The 18118-nt window shown below is 36.8% G+C and overlaps 1 protein-coding gene across 8 annotated transcripts in view; it reads right to left on the bottom strand.

Moving 5' to 3' along the window:
• The window catches only part of ZMYM2 (zinc finger MYM-type containing 2), a 90044-nt gene that overhangs the window by 33821 nt on the left and 38105 nt on the right, over window positions 1-18118 (bottom strand). For 7 of the 8 annotated variants that reach the window (XM_057368490.1, XM_057368491.1, XM_057368492.1 and 4 more), the window contains 4 exons: window positions 12763-12913; window positions 11892-12007; window positions 6145-6261; window positions 5405-5555 (listed from right to left, as the gene is read on the bottom strand). In XM_057368490.1, the coding sequence (XP_057224473.1) occupies window positions 5405-5555; window positions 6145-6261; window positions 11892-12007; window positions 12763-12913 (535 nt within the window). The remainder of the gene's footprint in view (window positions 1-5404; window positions 5556-6144; window positions 6262-11891; window positions 12008-12762; window positions 12914-18118) is intronic. The other variant, XM_057368489.1, reaches the window with a different exon arrangement.

The raw sequence follows: 18118 nt of genomic DNA, 5'->3' as shown, positions 1-18118 counted from the left end.
TTCCCTAATACTAGGTACTATCTCCTTTCATTCTCCTCCCTCCTACTCCRATCCAGTTACTCATGTTTTGCTTATTCTTAAATATTTTCCAGTTGATTATTCTTTCAGGTTAAGAAGCATCTTTATAAGTTTTTACCTTCTTGTGCTTATCTCAACACATCAAACTGCATCACCCTTTATCTGCAACAATCAATGCTGTCTTTGCTTCAAGAACTAYCTCAAACCTCTTTAAAAGACACAACAGTGGAATTAACACTGAARAACGATAATCTAACAAGAACCACTGGTGTTGAACAATGCACAGGATTTCACTCAATATTCCTTACTGTGATATAAATTATCTCTCCATGAACAAAAATTTCAAGACTCAATAYATAYACACAAAATTTAAATGTTGTTACTTGAACACCACCAAGTTTCTCCCTCTACAGACAGAAGGAAGATAAAACATAATCCCTTCCATAGMACAGTTCTATCTTTCCATTTTTCAACTAAAAAAACACTGTCACAGAAATACCAAAATCCAGTCAACAAGTTAAAAATGTCAAGTAATTTCAAAAGAGATGCATCCAAGAAGCATTAATTAAAAACTACCTCTGAATRATGAGACCTTTCCACAAGTGGAATACCACAAGAACCAACTGCCCAGYCCTTCCGTGTGCATTTGTCTAAAAGGTGCAGAACTATGCTTTCCTTCAGCATAGCCAAGAGCCTTCACTTGGTGCTTCTGAATTACTTGTCAGAATTGAATATACTCTCTCTCTTACCTCAACTCATCTTTATAAACAAAAGATATTATTTTAGCTTTTACAGTAACAAAATTTGTTTGGAATAGCAATCCGCAACTCAAAAATTTAAAACCAGACTACTTAATCAGATTACATGGCCTGAATAACTGTGCTATGTCATCAGAGTTCCCTAAAGAAAACTGCAATGGCTCAAAGGGATGGCAGGGATGTCTCATTGTAACTTCTGTCCATCGCAGTCAAAGGAGGTCATAGTGTCTCAGAATAACCCAGGCACCTCTAAATCCCTCCAAAGTTCATTTCTACTTTTCTACAAACCTAATTTGTGGGAAAGGATTAGCTTCCTGCAATAACAACATGACTCTTGCAATTGTGAAAGAGCAGTTTTACAAATTATGCATTTTGCAGTAGTTAAGATATGTTCTGCTTTTCACTTGTCCCCTCTTGCCAGGGTATCCCACTTGGCACCAAACAAAACTTCCAATGAAAGCCATAAGGAAACTGAATTTCAGGTTAGAATTTATCTCAAGAGGGACACTGGCAACGGAAGTGGCCACGAGCAAAACCAAACTATAGCAAGATCAAATTATTTCAACATGGTAGGCCTCTRTCGAGAGCTGTAGAAAGGGACATAACAGCTCTGTGAAGCACAAAACTAAGAGTGTGTGCAAGAGGGTGATTTTATACTGTCTTCAAAAATTTCTATATGCTACCCAAAATTCTGTACATTTTATTTTTAAAAGCAGTATCAGCATCTCTAAAATTGATAGTTGCTAATATAAACTATTAAAAAAGTTGTGTTTGAAGAGCTTCTGTAGTCTCACTTTAAAAATAATGAGACCAAACATCAGGAACAAAGAGATTCACACAACCTTGATGGCAACTCCCTTAGTCTAGGGGTAAACCGCAGCTCAACACAGCAGGCCCAGTGCACCAATTCTTCCTTGGTCCCCCCACTAGAGAAGCCCAGCAACTTAGCAACAATTCATATAACATGTCAATTTTTAATTCCTTTTTTTTCTGTTTCTCAGAACAACAGGAGTTGCTATAAATACACGTTACTATCCTAATTTGATTGTGAAACACTGTTATGYAAGCAACCATATAAAATTGGACACACCCATGTTTAGGCTATCTCAGTATCTGTAATATTTTCATATAAATCTAAAAATTAATCAACTACTCATTTAATAGCATACTTTACCAAACAATCCAYTGTGCAGTAGTGGCTGGAAAAATCCCACTCTAAAATCTACAATGCTTGAACTGAGTGTACACCTTTCCTAGAGGAAGGTGCAATTACTTAATTTCCTAATGTATTTTTCCACTTGTCAGCTCTACAGTATTTTAAGAGAGCTTATCTCTACTTAGATGAAACATCAAAGGCATTTCCAGTGAAAGCTCAATGTCTGCATTGAGTTTCATTTGCAAAAACCATAATTCCCACAAAGTTATTAGCATGCTAGCAAGGTGATAATACAGTTGCTAGTTTCATAGCTGTCTTTTATCTGTATTATCCATACGAAAAGAATTCCCAAGCATCAGATGACTGAGTTACTCCACAGCTTACTGACCTTCTCCTTCCTAGTAGCAGACTACCAGATATAAACCAGTGTTGTTAAAATCTGTATTATAAAACTATTGAACCCATGTTGCTTAGGTCATAGCACTTCTACTGGAAAGATTAATTAAATAAGTCTACAAGTAAAATAAAATTATGCTGATACCCATATAATAGTCAATTATYAAATAAAATCATAAAATAGTTCGACTGCTGGACTGTCAAAGACTGATTTGTTCTCCCAGACTCTCAGAGAAATATATACTAACGAAAACAAAAACACACCCCAAAAAACCCCAAAACCCAGTAACCTGAAGATTTCCTCAGARTTGAAAACTTGCACAGCCTACCCTCAATTATCACTCATGCAASTACACATACATAAAAATCCACAAGCTACTCCTTATTTTAGCATACGTAATATGTATCTAATTCACTTTAGGTACAGATACTTTGGAATGCAGCATTCCAGTGACAAAACACCAGGACAGTTTAATTTCCAAAGCCTCAGCACTAGGGGAACAGATTAAACTCTTTCATCTAGTCCATTCAGGTTGCTCATTCTCCATACAGCATTTGATTTTTGGACAAAAACAGAAAAGGCATCCTATACTCAATGAAAGAATCAATAACCATCTTTAGCACAAAATCTTGGTCAGCTTTAATTACACCTTATTGTAACGAAGGTTTCAGCTACTTCCTGCACATATTAATTGTCTCAAGAGAAACATATAAAGAAACAGAGTTGGAATGAAACTGCACAGAAATACTGATCCAAGAGACTTTAATGAGGGTGCCAGCGTTGGTGTGTAAATATATATGTATATGAATGTGTGAAAAAACTCTCAGGTATGAAGAATGAAAGCAGAGGAATGGCGACATCTTCAGTACTCATGCTAGGCAGTAAAGAGATATTAGTCGTTGATCTTATATATACTTTCCCTTCAGTTTGCTTGAAGATGAACAAATAAATAAACTTGCAGAAATTTCAACACCTGTTTAAATTCTGATTTTACCTAGGAGCCTTCTTTAATAAACACTCCCCTGAAAATTCTCCATTATCTTCCCTAGAGGGTTCAACTTCTTCCCAAGTCATAACTTCTGTGACTGAGTACCTTTGGCTATTCCTTCTCAAACTGTGATATACTGTCTTCTGATGAAGAGTAATTGCATGCTCAAAAAGAAACCTACRCTGGTGAGGTTTCTTGAACACTGCAATATCAAAACCAAGATGGCCTCCACATCCAACAAGTATTTGGTACTTGCACTGGTTTTGTTATTTCACAAACAGTTGGAAATATATCTGGAAAAAGGCTTCGAAATTAAGGACAAACTGATAATGTTTAGGTGCCTGGAGAAGGGGGAAGAAAAGCCTATCACATTGGATGATCGAACTTTTATTTGTTGACTTCCACTCAGTCCACCAAAAGTCCTGGTGCTCTCCTTCCCACATTAGATCTAAGCACTATTAATTCTTGGACTGCACTATTTTTGCCATTGATGACAATCGTTGGTTTTCCTACAAAGTACATGGTCTAGGGCTCCTTCAGAATTTCTTTCCACGTTATCAGTTTATTATTATCAGTCAACAGGTGCACAGACAGCTCTGTCAGATCCATCACAAAGCAGACCTCAGTTACAGCTGGCAGATACACATTGTATTTAGTCAAGTTACAACCTACTTAATGGTGCTTTTGACTATCCTCTCTCTATTACTCAGTGRTTCAGACCATCACAGTAAGCCAATGAACTTTGGCTTTATGGTAACATTTTGCATATCCACCCTCATAAATGTTGTATTTGCTCTTAAGATGGCAGTCCAGCACCTGCAAACCCAAGACCCACACTAAAACATCTTGCAACAGATTCCCCCCACTTACTATCTGTATTTACACAGGAGAGACTATTTTTATTTCTTCCTCAAATTTTCAAACAGAAAACACAAGTCCTCATTTACTTCAAGCCTCCTCATACAGARCCAGTAATGGCATAACTGGCATTGTGAATCTTACTGATTTCATCGTGACAGCCACCAGGCTTTAAAATGAGGGCATTGTAAATATGCACACGAACACAAGCATACTCTCGCGCTACTACTTTACAGTCCAGAACACTACACTCCATTCTTCAGAAACAAAAGATTGCAGACTCCCAAGTTATAAGGGAATGGCATGGAGGGAAGACTGCCTCTAGCCCTGCACTCCATCCCTCTCCAGCTTAACAGGATCCTCCTATAGATATATTAGCATATCTACTATTTAATCTGCCTGAAAGTGGAGATCTTCCACAGATTTTATCAAATGACTTTGGAAGTGTTGTTGTTACTACTATAACTAAAAAAAACCAATATTCACCGTATTTGTGAATGATAGGTCATCCAAACTTGTAGTTAAACATCTAAGATTATGATTAAATACCAGTATCAAAGGAGACCTCACGAGAAGTGGAAAGGATAGGTCCTTGTTAAAACTCTATTTTGCTGTTTCTATTAAAACGATGCTTTAATGCAACTTAAAAGAATTCTAGGCCCATTCGATTACCTTTTACTTTCTTTTTGAAAAATCCAAGTAATCAGTCAAGCAAATTCTAGTGACAGTAATCAACATACATCAGCAGGCATCATTCCAGTTATTGCTTAAGTAATCATTCTAAGCCAACATAGAACTTCTACTGTTGTATTTAATTTAGAAARTATTAATCAAATAAAAACCTTGGTGTTCATCAATGAAGTTAATGTTGTATCTACAGTACTGCACACATTTAAAAATAAGAATGTATATTTTTTTGTGCATACAGATATATGTAATGTGCATACATATGTGTATGTATTTATACAAGCACTCACTGAAGACTGTTATCTTTAACCTGGAGTAAGTGGTGAAAAGCTCTAAAGGCAGCTCAGATAAATTAARAAGTACATGCTCTAATAATAATGTGTAAAATCACTTCAATAATAGTAATGAAAAGATTTGTGGTTTAGCCTCAAGTACAACAGAATGAGTCATTACCCTAAATTTTAACAATATATATTAGCAAAGTAAGTCAACTGCAGTAGAACAACGACCAGCAGCTCAGGAAAAAAAGCATATATACGTACCTTCACTGCAAAAGGGTCTTTTGATACCAGAGAAATTCACCGTTTCATGCAGCGTTTTCTCCTCTTGACAGTATTCACAGTATGTAACTATGCAGTGCAGTTTCTTATAATCATCTGAACATGTTCTGCTGCAGAACTGATACACTTTGTTCTAAATGCAAAGTTGCAAAGCATTGTAAACACAGTTAATGGATAAAATCTTAAGATCTGACTAGTGCAACTTGAAATAATAGTTGCCATTAAGACACAACTTACAAAGTAAACTAAAGAGCAAATACATAATTAGGATATGACTTCTAATGCTAAAAATTTACAAATCCCAATTAAGCTGGCAGTGCTAAAAAAAATCCCTTCACATGAAAACACTGAACAGAAAATATGCCACTCAATCTTAGCATATCCTCTTTAGATACTTCTCTTAGTTCGTAAAGAAGTATAATAATGGTCTATCACATCTACAATAACTGAAGATGAAAGCAGATTTCAGACTTACAGCTCATCTGAGAAAATACATTTTCTTTAAATTCCACAGAAACTATTCATGAACAAAGACTTCCGCTTTTATCCCTACTGAAGATAAATTATATTCTACAGAACCCAGGTAGATTTTAACTGAACTTTTTAAAGGATACTTCAATACCTTATAAAATAGCTAGAAAAACTGTACTTGAGTTCTAAGCTTAAACTTTTTAACACATCATCATTCTAATAATAACACCGACACCCCCTTCACCCCTTACCTCCCATTCCAGTACTTCTGGTTTTGAACAGAAAGAACTTTTGCAATAATTACATTTCAACTGAATATCACTGGGAGAGACGAACTGACCATTTGTGGAAGACTGAACACTGAGAGTCTGAAAAACATAAATATATATACATGCATCATTAAAAAAGAAAGTTACCTTTAAAATGTGGTGTTTTTTCAATCAAGCTTACAGCGTTTGAGAATTTAGGAGTTTATTTAAAAACTCGTGAGCATTTCTGGCAATAGCACAGCATGTTTGTCCTTTACCTTCATTCCTTTTCCCTTGCCACCTCAAGTTTTCCAATTTTGAATCTCTACCCTTGCTTCCACCATAATTAATTTATGTCATATTTTTTTCCCTTACCTTTCTAATGCTGTTAATTTAAAGGTAAAATATATTTTTGGTAAAAATGAACAAAAAGTATCTCAAAACTGAACACTTTTGTTAATCACAAAACATGTATTTCCAGATAAATACATTTCGCAGCTTGCATTATTTCGGTGACAGGCAGATAAAGACCAACAAACAAATACTTTAAAATCCAAACCTCACCAAAGAGTATCTTATGTAAGCATACTACCTGAAAATACAAATAATAAAGTAAAAGACTTTCTGTAAGAAATCTCACATCTACTCAGATTAAGACAAAACTAGTTAACAGTCCTATGTAGCCCCAGACCCATGGCAGGAAGATACAATTATTCACAGCCAGCCCCTAAACAATTCAAAGTACTAAGACTGAGAAAAATACTACAGATTTCATGTGTAAGAATGAGAATTTAATTCTGAGTCATTTCTCTAGTGCATTTCTGAGGCAATCAGCAGATAAGAGAACTCAATTATACAGCACCTGTGCCTTCCAATATGTCTTAAATGTGCCTACAGAATACAGTCTTTTTGCACATTCCCCATGTGTGATGTTCAAGACAAAAATCTGAATCAGTAATGATCACTGACACTTGAAGAATCCATGGCAAATTTCTTACATCTGGCTTCCAACAAACTTTCCCACACTTTTTCCAACAAAACAAACATATTTGAAGTCAAATTCTCTTCAGACAGATTTGTTACTACCTCTCCACCGTGTAACAGTGAAAATTCAAAACATTTCTGTTACAGGACACTTTTCTTCAGACTCTCATGTTAGTAAGGTTTCACCTACACTAAAAAATAAATTTAAAATTGCGTTGAGACTTATTGCTGATATAAACCCTGATCTATGTGGTCTAGTACTGTTGAGTGCTAGCTGGCAGTGCAAACAGTTCCATTTTATGCAGTTGCATTAATTCTCTATCAAGAGTTGGCATACCTTAAATATTCATGCACAGTCACAGGCAGGACCTGAGGACCAAATGCCAGGCAGCARAAAGATGACACCTTTACCTCAATGGCCCATTGGCCCAAAACAACTTCACATATACAACTTCTATAATAACCTTTTTCTGATGCCCTCACACAATATTATCATAGTTGTACTATTACATTCAGCAAATGTCCCTGTGCCTGAGCAAAGTTTGCTTCACTTTGGCTGCTCTAAACGGCTGAAGACTTGCACCAACATGAGAGTAACAAAAGCATTTTTAAGTCCAAGGTCCAACCTCTGCCTTGCAGGTTTCTTGGCAGAGCAAACACCATGCTCAGCACATGCAGCTGTGTGGCTTATGGAAGCACAGAAGCTCTCACTGAAAACATAAAGAAATCAAGAAGCAAATACAGGCAGCACCCCCAGTTCAGGAATGGAGATGTAAAGAACTAGCAGATGTGGCAACTTGTACAGAAATACTGAAGACAGAAGGAGGAATGAAAATGAAATAAACTAAGTGGTCACCAAATGAAAAGCAACCCTCATCTTTCATGTCTGTAGTTACCTCTAAAAATAGGATCAAAACATTCTATTGCAAGCACTACCAGTTAAAACATTGGGTTTTTATTGTTTTGTGAGGTATGTCACAGTCAGCTTCTTTTGTTTCTTTTCCTGTTTACTGGAGTAGAAATTCAGACCCACATAGTCTAGGGGGCTGGTAATTGAAAAATAACAAAAAGCTACAGAACTGAGTTTGAGACTAAATAAAATTGGAATTTGCTTTAAAGGATAGCTTTAAAGGATATTTACACATAAATATACATTAAACAAATCTAAACTATCAAGCATTATTGCTTCTAAAAAACCCCAAACCAATGTTTTTTATCATGAGCTCCCCTGGTTAACTAAGAACTTTTCTAGCAAAACCTGTAAAGAATTGCATTCATCTGAAAGTTCTAAGGCAAGCAGAAGATAGTTTTTAAATCAAGTTAATCACATTATTTTGTATGCCTCTTCAAAGTTTCAGTTACCTTGCTTACAATTAAGAACTGCTTCTGCATAATTATTTGAGCCAAGATGACATGCATATAGTACTTCGACCATCTTGCTTTGCCTCCAACTTACAAGGTACTTAAAATACTTTTAGGAATTATTTGAGAGCATGAAAGCACACAAAGAATGATAAAAGAAAAAAAGATCATAAATTCATTAAAATCTTTCACCAGTCACCCTGAACACAAAGTTTTACCCATGCTATGCTCTATCAAAGACATCTTTGAAGTCATGCACATAAATTTGATCTTTTGAGAGCCTGTCCTGAGCAACAAGAGCATGGGAAGTGCAAACAATGAAAAAAAAAAAAAAAACCAAAAAAACGAAAAACAGGTAGAGCCCTTTTCAGCCTTCAATGCAACCACTTCAAACTAAGCTGCCAGTCTAACAATGAACAGTGGGCAGGCACAGCCCAGGATCYTCTGAGAATCTGAGAGGACCACAGCAGCACAGTTTGTGGCCTGGCCCTGCCCCTGCAGCACACGTGATAGTRGGTAATTCTTGCTCACAGCAACACGAAATCGAATTGTGGAAACATTTCTGTATGCAAGTGTATATGTGGAAGAGCTAGTAGGCATCCTGAGATTAGGTCTTTTTTTCCAGATGGAAAAAAGAAAACCCTTTGAAAGAATCAAGTCGCCCTTAATGTGCATTAGAGGAGCAAACACTTAAGAGGAATCTTCTACATGCCATCATCCACTAGGACTTCCACAAGCAAAATCAAGGGCACTAAATTAAATAGAGAATGAAACAAACATTCCCCTCATACTCATGCACACATAGACCTTGCAGTTTGGACATGGAAGCTTTAATTATTTTTATGATGATGAAATTTAGAAGAGTGTTTTTCTGTATGCTCGCACACACGTGTGTGTACAAGAAAGAGAGGTATAAAGTACATMGTGAAGAACACTTCCAGGCACCATCAAAACAGTGAAAGAGAAGAACATTAGTGAATAACCAGACCAAGTACCCTGCTAAAAACCATTGTACTTCTTACCCACATGGTCCTGTAATTCTCCAGATACACCCATAAATTGGAAGAACAACACAAACCAATTAAAGCGTAAACACAAATTTTGCACAAACTTGTGTTTTACCAGACAGCTTGTACACCAAGTACAACTTGCACTATTGGACACCTGGCTAACTCTGGGAAGACACTTGTACGACAGCCTCCATGCCCCAATAAATAATCAGTTTATTTTTYCCTAAACACCAAGACTGACCAAGACTTCAACTGACCCAGTAGAAGTACCAACAGCAATACTGGTTTAGAACAATACACCTCGGGAACAGTTCAGTTCTCAACTCTGCAATAACATCCTCCAAGACAGAGCATTGAAGACAAGATACAGTCCCACTATTCTACCAACTACCAAACCAAAATCACCTAAAGCAGGATGTTCTTTTTCTTTTACTCTCTTTCTTACAAAGATCAATGCTCTTATAGGCTGGCTCCTCATAGGAGAGCGCAGCTACGGATATAAACTGTACAACAATCGGCTCAACTGAATCTTTCCAATATTTCAATACATTAAAAGAACAACTAGCTAAAAACAAAAGGTTATTTGTAAGATACAGTGATAATCAATCCTAAAGTTCTGTAAAACAAACTTACCCATTTCTAAGCCAAAAGGGCTAAAATATTTGCAGGAGGGAGGAAACACAGGCCTGAAAGAGCAATTATTCTCTTCTGAGAAGGATAATGCTTAAAAGAAAAAAGCCTAGGAAGAATGGGCACAGCAGAAAAAGGGATGAATATGAAGCCAGAAAATTAAACCATGAGTTATCTCTATTAGTAAACAGTGAAAAATATGAAGCACCATAGTAAATCAACCATTTTTTCAAATTAGATTCAATACCTTACSTGTCACTTAGGTACAAAAGAAGACTCCAGGGAACACTTACAGTTCAGTGTTATACAATCTGGTACATCATCCTTTCCACCTAAATACTAAATGAACAGGACAAAGAGGCTGTTCTCATATATTCAAGTCTAACCTACTAGTAAATATATTCTATTCTTCTACACAGTGACTATACAAAAGCTATCAAAAGTTAAAATCCAACAGTGCTGTTTGAGCAAACTAAATGTAAGCAAGTGACCATCTATTCATTCTTGATCTTTACAGAGAACTCAGACTGCAAGGCTGCTTCAATTAAACTACACCAAAACACTGAAGAAAGATGTATGTGCGGCACTGAGACTACAACAGAAGCATCAGCAAGGTCTCAGTAAGATCACAAACCCACTACCATCACTAACTGATCTGGCAGGTCTATTCAATAATGTTGCTTATTGTTGACTTATGTGCAAATCCAAAAAGGCCCACACTGAATTTGTCATTCACTGCCTGTATTTGTTCCAAGAGCCCTTCAGGATGCAATTAATTGTAAACTCATGTACAATAAAGTAGATGTTGAAAGAGTTTGCAAGAAGTATTACAGGTCTGTCATTACACACTAACAATACACAGCTATTCTGTTAATCAGTTCCACTGACAGACATCTACCAAACTCGTTATGATGGAAACAGAACATGGCTACATAACAGAGGTCCTACCCAGGGTATACTAAAGAAGCAATCAGAAGACTGGTTTGCTGTCCAGTTGACAGAAAACAGCAAAATTCAACAACRAATGGGAAAACCCTGCATGGGTGTAACTGTTCAGCAACACATGAGGAAGCAATTATCAATTATCCAGTGCACATCTGGGAAAAATGTTTTTACATACAAAAATTGAAACATGCTCTTTAAAAACATCCTTTGATCATCTGGAGATTAATCCTAAAGGTTAAAGTCATACTGAAAATACAACACTTTCAACAAGCATAGCAGCCTCATCTAGAGTGCATGTCATTAGCCTCGCACCACTCTGGTTTCTGGCCACAATTTAAACAGCTAGTTTTGTCCATAAACTAAATGACTGAGGCTCTAGTGTTTCATTTCAGAARCAATCACTATTTTCCATGGCAGACCTTTGTTAATACTATATTCAATATGTGAATTTTGTTACTGCACTTAGTACAAAAGAGGCTAAATTTGTTGATCTTCAACACAAAATGGCAAGGATCACATCCATGAAGAGGCTGAGCAGTGATATAAGTGATATAAAATAAGATGAGCAGTGATAATGCTTTGTATTTTCTAAGAATATAGAGAAGAAATTGGTAGTTATTACCCAATTTTATAAGTTTAAGACAGCAGCTAGAGTTATCATTATGAAACAGTACTTTGATCAAAGAAATTGTTATGAGCCAGAAGCACCTGCTACGTTAATTGCAACTCTCAAGCAAGTTAGTTTAATATGCAAATACTTAACACAAACACACGCATACAAATATTTAGGGAGGAAAAGATTTTAACACAACAGCTAACCTGAAATTTAGCTACACAACTGGAACTGCAAAAGTTGTACAGTTTTCCATCAGGCATTGTGGCTTGATACTGAGGTAAAGAGTTTSGTTTACAAAAGTGGCAAATAATTTCCATACCTAAAAGAAAAATGTAGTTTACAAACAAAATAAACACAAACTAATAGAAAAAACAAAGAGTATTACAGGTCAGCCCATTCCAGKATTTCAATGCAGAAAACTAAGATTTGTCAGTTTCCCAGTCAGCTACTACAAGTCACAAAAACCAAAAGAAATTACAGAAGTTTTGATAAATACTTTCACTGAAGATCAGCACTAAATACAAAAATACACCTTCTTYATAAAATTCACTGGGGCATTTTCACCTTCAAGTTGAGATCTATAACTGCTTTGCATAGTGAAGAACACACATTTTGAGTTGTTTACTGGATCAAAAACTTTACCTAGAGAATATCTATTTGCATTATAACTACCTCCCCCCTTCTCTATCTCCTGCTTAACTGRAAAAAAACTGAAACCACGGTGGAGTTGGACCACAGACAGGAGAATATGAACTCATATGCAAAAGGACTGCRCTATCATTTTGTGACACATCAGAGCATGTTATGCTTCAGCATTTTTTGCACAGGAAGCCTTAAGACAGTTGAAAATTCCTTCCAACATCATGAAAAAAAGGCCAGTGAAGAAAATTAATTCTCATGGGTACATTTATTGGTGTTCAATAGAAGATGGTMATTTTTTAAGGGAAAAAAAAGCCTGTAAAGTCACATCTGCATAGACTAAGTGTAAAACAAAACCACCCACCCGCACTGCTCAAACTTAAAAAAATAGTCTACTCTTAGCAGTGATGAATATCCATCATCCTTTTCACTTACTTTGTGATTTTGCATATTTTGATTTGTGTGTGTTCATGCATACAGTTGAGCAGTATGGCTCCATATTTCCATTAGGTCCTATGCACTGAGTCATGTCAAAAAACCTGCACTGAGCTCTGCAGCCAGTACAAGATGTTAATTGGCCACATTTCTAAAACATAAAACAAAGCAAAACAAGGCATTAGTTAAAACTATGCTTGGCTTTTAACTTTAAATTATGGTCTAAAAAAAAACAGAAAGAAAAACTTTTATTTCTGCCATCTGCTCCCTCAGATTCTTCCTATATTAACTCTCCTGACCATCCTCTCAAGAGCATTTGCACTATGGTTGGGTCTTTTACTCCTGGGGAAAAGCCAGCTACAACTAACCTGTATGAAGACAAGACTCACATACACACGCCCCCTTCAGAAAACTCAAACCAACCAAAAAAATCCAGCCCTATCCCAAACCCCGCTGTCTGCAAACCACGAACTGTGGTAAGAGCATGCAGCAAATTGTGCTAAGTTGAAGAGCTTGAAAGAACTCTATTCCTCTCTCCTTGTTGATGGGACCATGGTTGAAAGAAAAGGAATCTGTCATGGCCAATGTGTATTATGGAATGGGTAAGCTTAGAAAACACTTTTGTCCCAACCTCCCTGTTCAAGCAGGGTCTTTCTARTGCACATTGCACAGGATTGCATCCAGATGGGTCATGGATATCTCCAGTGAGGGAGACTCCATAACCTCCCTGGGCAATCTCTTCCATTGTGCACTCATCTCCACAGCAAAGAAGTTATGAGTATGAAGACTAAATAAACTTTGGGGGGGAAAAAAAAAAATGTATCTTTAATCATCCAGGCAGGAGGAGCACATTGTGGAGCGTTTCTATGCTGAACTGTGACTCCACGAACCTGGTAACAGACTCAATTCTGACATCTCTCAACACAGCAGTCGGTCCCTCAACAGTTTTCCACAGAATGAAACAAATGTTCCATAAATAGCACAGAAAAGCTATGCACACAGTAGAAATACCAGTGACATAGTCAACATACAAAATCAATAATTCTGATGTGCTACATGTATTACAGATGTCAGTGTTAGGCAAGTATCTCAAGCACCATAAAGAAAGTTCCACAAAAAAATATCTAGACACCTGYTCTGCCGATAGAAATGGTGGGCATTGATAGAGAAAATTCCTCATTCCAAAAATGACTGGCCTCCTACTAGACAGACTCTCGCCTGATCAAGTATTAGAAAACCRTCACTTAGGCACTTGAGATTTCTTCCCTGCTAAAGAAATTATTTGGGCATTCTCTCTGCCTCTTTCCCTATTCTCAAGGATGGAAGGGGGAAAGAAAGGCAAACCATGTTTTCTAAGTGCTTCACTTAGTTTAGAGTAAGAGAAGCTTCAGAAAATGTCTTTACTCTTCCTGTGTCTAATTAACCAAATYTGAGGACTAGTTAAATCCAGTCTTACTGACAGCCAGAGATTAAATTTATAGGTTTATAATGTCATTTTTCCTATACTAAGAATATACAAAAACATACAAACACACGTGCCTGTGCCACAAATCAGATGTAGCACCTTGCAGAGACCAGCAAAATTTCCACACAACTTTACAATTTCCACATGCTGTTTTGATGAAACCTTTGCTGAAGATTTCCTCCAAAAAGGAGTACCTGTCAAATTTGCCTTTAAACAYGTTACCCAGCACATCATTATCTTCCAAATCAGCCACAATATTGATAAAATTCACCTTAAGCACTATGACCAAAATGCAGCAGTTAAACTATTCTGTGAGTTGGAGCTACTCTGCTGATATAGTTTCATCTCCTCTGGCAGGCTAAGAGACAAAAGGAGGGCATCTAGAGAACTCTGAATTATATCAGGAGTAACAATACAGGAGGCTACAATTTACACAGGACTTGATTTCTTGGAACATGCTTAATGGACAACCACCATAAAAAAATCTGCTTGCACAAAGAGCCTTGGCAGCTGCAGAACAAACCAAAACATAAATCCAGAAGCATTGATGTAAATAACTTAACTATGAGTATTCAGTAATATAATCAGAAAACAATGCACCAGCAAATGAAACTTTCACTAGTTCCACACTCAAAACAGAAATCCAGTGGAAGTCCTGGTGACTTCAAGAGACAAAAGCYCAAGTATAATAAATGAATTTATAGTAAACTGATCAGAGCATAACTGGAAAAAAAACCATTGTGTCAGCAAACTACATGTTTTGACAAAATTTCCTGAAAGCAGAAACAGCTTTTGGTAACCAGCAGCTCAAATACCTCATCATTTAGGTTATGTGAAGAAAGAATCATGCACACAAAGAACAGTGTACCAGCATGACAGTCATTTCTCAATTTCATACCTCCTCAAAATACTGGAGTTTTTTACTGACTTCGCCCCATCTCTTTCAAACTTAATAGCAACAAGAAAAATTTTTAGTTATATCTAGTAATAATCTAGCAAAATTAGATCTAATTCATCAAGACTACGAAGAATATGATTTTCAAAAAAACATGCCAAGTATGCAAAGAATTCTGTGTGTAGGAGAAAAATCATAATAACMAAGCTCTCATTTTGTTCTGTTCGTAACAACTAAAAATAATGTTTCAGTATTTCCGCATTATTAGAAATTTAAACATACTGTTATACATGTGAACAAGACAGGACACCAGTGGAAATAAAGAAAATTAGAAGGCCCAAATCCTTTTTTAAATATATTTCTCTTAAAATGTTGTAATCATCAACTTCCTCAAGCTGAACATTTTTCTTGCATTTTTATTACTGGAAAGAGTAAAAAAAAAACTTTACCAACTTTTAAGTTCAAATATTAAAACCATTCAAAAAACCAAGGAGTATACTATTATTAAAAAAAAAAATAATGCAACCTGAAAATATTCAATCAGTATTATAAAGGTGTCTCAAACATTTTTTAWAGAGACTAATTCAAAGACTTCCTCCATTGACATCAACAGAGAACCTCACTGTCTCTAATACCCATAATGCAAACTAAGACTTAATGARTGGAAATAAGTGTGAAATTTCCAGATGAGAGTCTCTTTTCAAGTTTCTCAGCTAACTTCCATTTCTGCTCTCTAATTCTCCCTAACATAGTCTCCTTCATCTCTAAGAATCTGCAGTATCAACTTCATTCTGCAGAAAGAACATTTGAGAATCCTTCCTCTCAAAATACCCTTCCAGCTGCCATAAAAAAACCAGAAGATTCACTAAAACTAAGGAGAGCTACGGTAATAGAGGGTCAAAAAGCATTCTTATGAGGCAAGTTCCAGGTTTGCCCTGGAAACAGAACAATGACACAACCAAAAATGTTATTATGTAAAGGACCAGGGATCAACTCCTCAGTTTATTTTCTAATAATAACAACTATAGGAAATTACAGGAGTTATCAACAGAAGTTTCAAAATAAACAGGAGGGAGCTCTTTAAGTAACAAACAGCAAGTCAGCAGAACCTCTTACCAAAAAGAGTCATGGATGGAAAAATTATTTATATGTGTTCACAAGGAGACTGAAAAAGCACTAATTAAAGAGATTTGCCAAAAAYAGCATACAGGAGCACTGCATAAAGTTCAAGACATGCCCTGACTTCTAAAAAGTCAGAAGCTAAGAGAATGCTCAGGGGAAAATACCTCAAGTTCATGCCCTGTTGCTATTCCTCCTTGTATGCCCACTTATATCCCTGCAGGAGTCTCAACGCTGATGAGAACTGTAACAGCTTTCTCAGGTTCTTACTACAGGACACTTCCAACTTAGTATTTTAACCATCCTCAAGGAAAAGTGGGTGTTCAGAAAAGAAATGAAGGAAAATGYAAAGCTGTGTCAATGTTGTTGACATTTCATTGCAAGACACAAAAAGAACTTAATTGGTAGAGGAAAAGCAGAACAAAATACCAAAATCTTCACTACTAATTAAAGATGGAACAGAAGAAGTAAAACTTCCTGAGTCTTTATTTTAAAAATCACTGCTTCCTTCTTTGTTTCAGAAGAACAAAATCACAGAGTCATATACACTGGAGGGGACCTCCTGAGGTCAAGTTCAGTCTCCTGCTCAAAGCAGGTCCAGCAGTGTTTGCTCAGGATCTTGTCCAGCCAAATCTGAGCATTACCAAGGATAAGCACTCCAAAACCCCTCAGGAGGATTTTACCATCCTTATAAGAAAAAAAAAAAAAAAAAAAAAGAAAGAAGAAAAAAAACTTTACCAAAATAAGTTTCCTCGTTTTCAAGTTGCATCTCTTGCCTTTCTTCCTTCCAGTGAGCAACTCTAAGAAGAGTCTTGTTCTGTCTCATCCCATGAGATAACTAATCTCCTTCACGTTTCTCAGGGTTGAACAAAGTAATGTCTCCTGAGCCTGTCCTGTATGTCATGTGCTCCAGGCACCAAAACATCTTGGAAGCTCTCCACTGAACTTCCATCAATACAACAATGCCTTTCACCCTGTCAACTCCAAAACTGGCCATGGTACTCGAGATGAATTCTTTAGAGCAGGATGAGGGGGCATGAGGCACAAAAATCACCTCCCCTGTCCTGTTGGCTATACTCTTGCTAATAGCAGCAGATTGCCCACATAGGCTCTGGAGAGCCCATCCTTGGAGATCCTCAAAAACTSAAATGAATGTGGTCCTGGAGGACCTGCTCCAGGGGACCCTGTTTGAGCAGAAGGGTGGATRAGATGACCTCCAGAGGTCCCTTCCAACTTCAAGCATTCCATGATACAACCCAGGACCCACCTGGGCATCTTTGCTGTAGAGGCACACTCCTAACCAGAGTTCAGTTTCTCCCTGGGACACCTAGGTCTTTCTCTCTAAAGCTSCTTTCTTGGCAATTATCTTAAATTTTGGATGAAGAACTAACTGACTTCACCTCGTGCTYCCCATGGTATTTCAACAGTAGAAAGAAATGTCTCTTGACAAAATCTGCACAGCTTCAGCTTCAAGTTTCCTTCAAAGATGAAATTAACACAAAACAATCTGCAAGAGAAAGTATCAAGCATTTTCCTGCCGTGAGCAAATTCACATCACAGCATCCTATGAAAATACATGCACATTTGAGGACTGTAAYTTTAAGTGCAACTGAAGTCGAAACACAATTAAATTAGTAAAAAAAACTCTTAAGTTACACAGTACAAAAAACGAAGCTGATCCAGAAACAAAACTTCAGGAGAATAAAGGCCCAGTGCCCTCTGAGCTTGATGCACAGTAGTCTGACTACACATCTCCTTCACTATTCCACCTAGATTCAGCATTGAGATGATCTGATTTTTGCTAGAATCCACTGCATGTTTGACGTCTTCCAAAGCACAAAGTCTATTGTAAATGCAGAAGCCTGAACATTCTTTGC

Source organism: Malurus melanocephalus, unplaced genomic scaffold (assembly GCF_030028575.1).
Source record: "Malurus melanocephalus ecotype Western Australia unplaced genomic scaffold, MMel_1.1 scaffold_93, whole genome shotgun sequence".
Taxonomy (NCBI): Eukaryota; Metazoa; Chordata; class Aves; order Passeriformes; family Maluridae; genus Malurus; species Malurus melanocephalus.
Note: the sequence above shows the minus strand (reverse complement) of the source record. Positions and strands in the feature narration are given on the sequence as shown.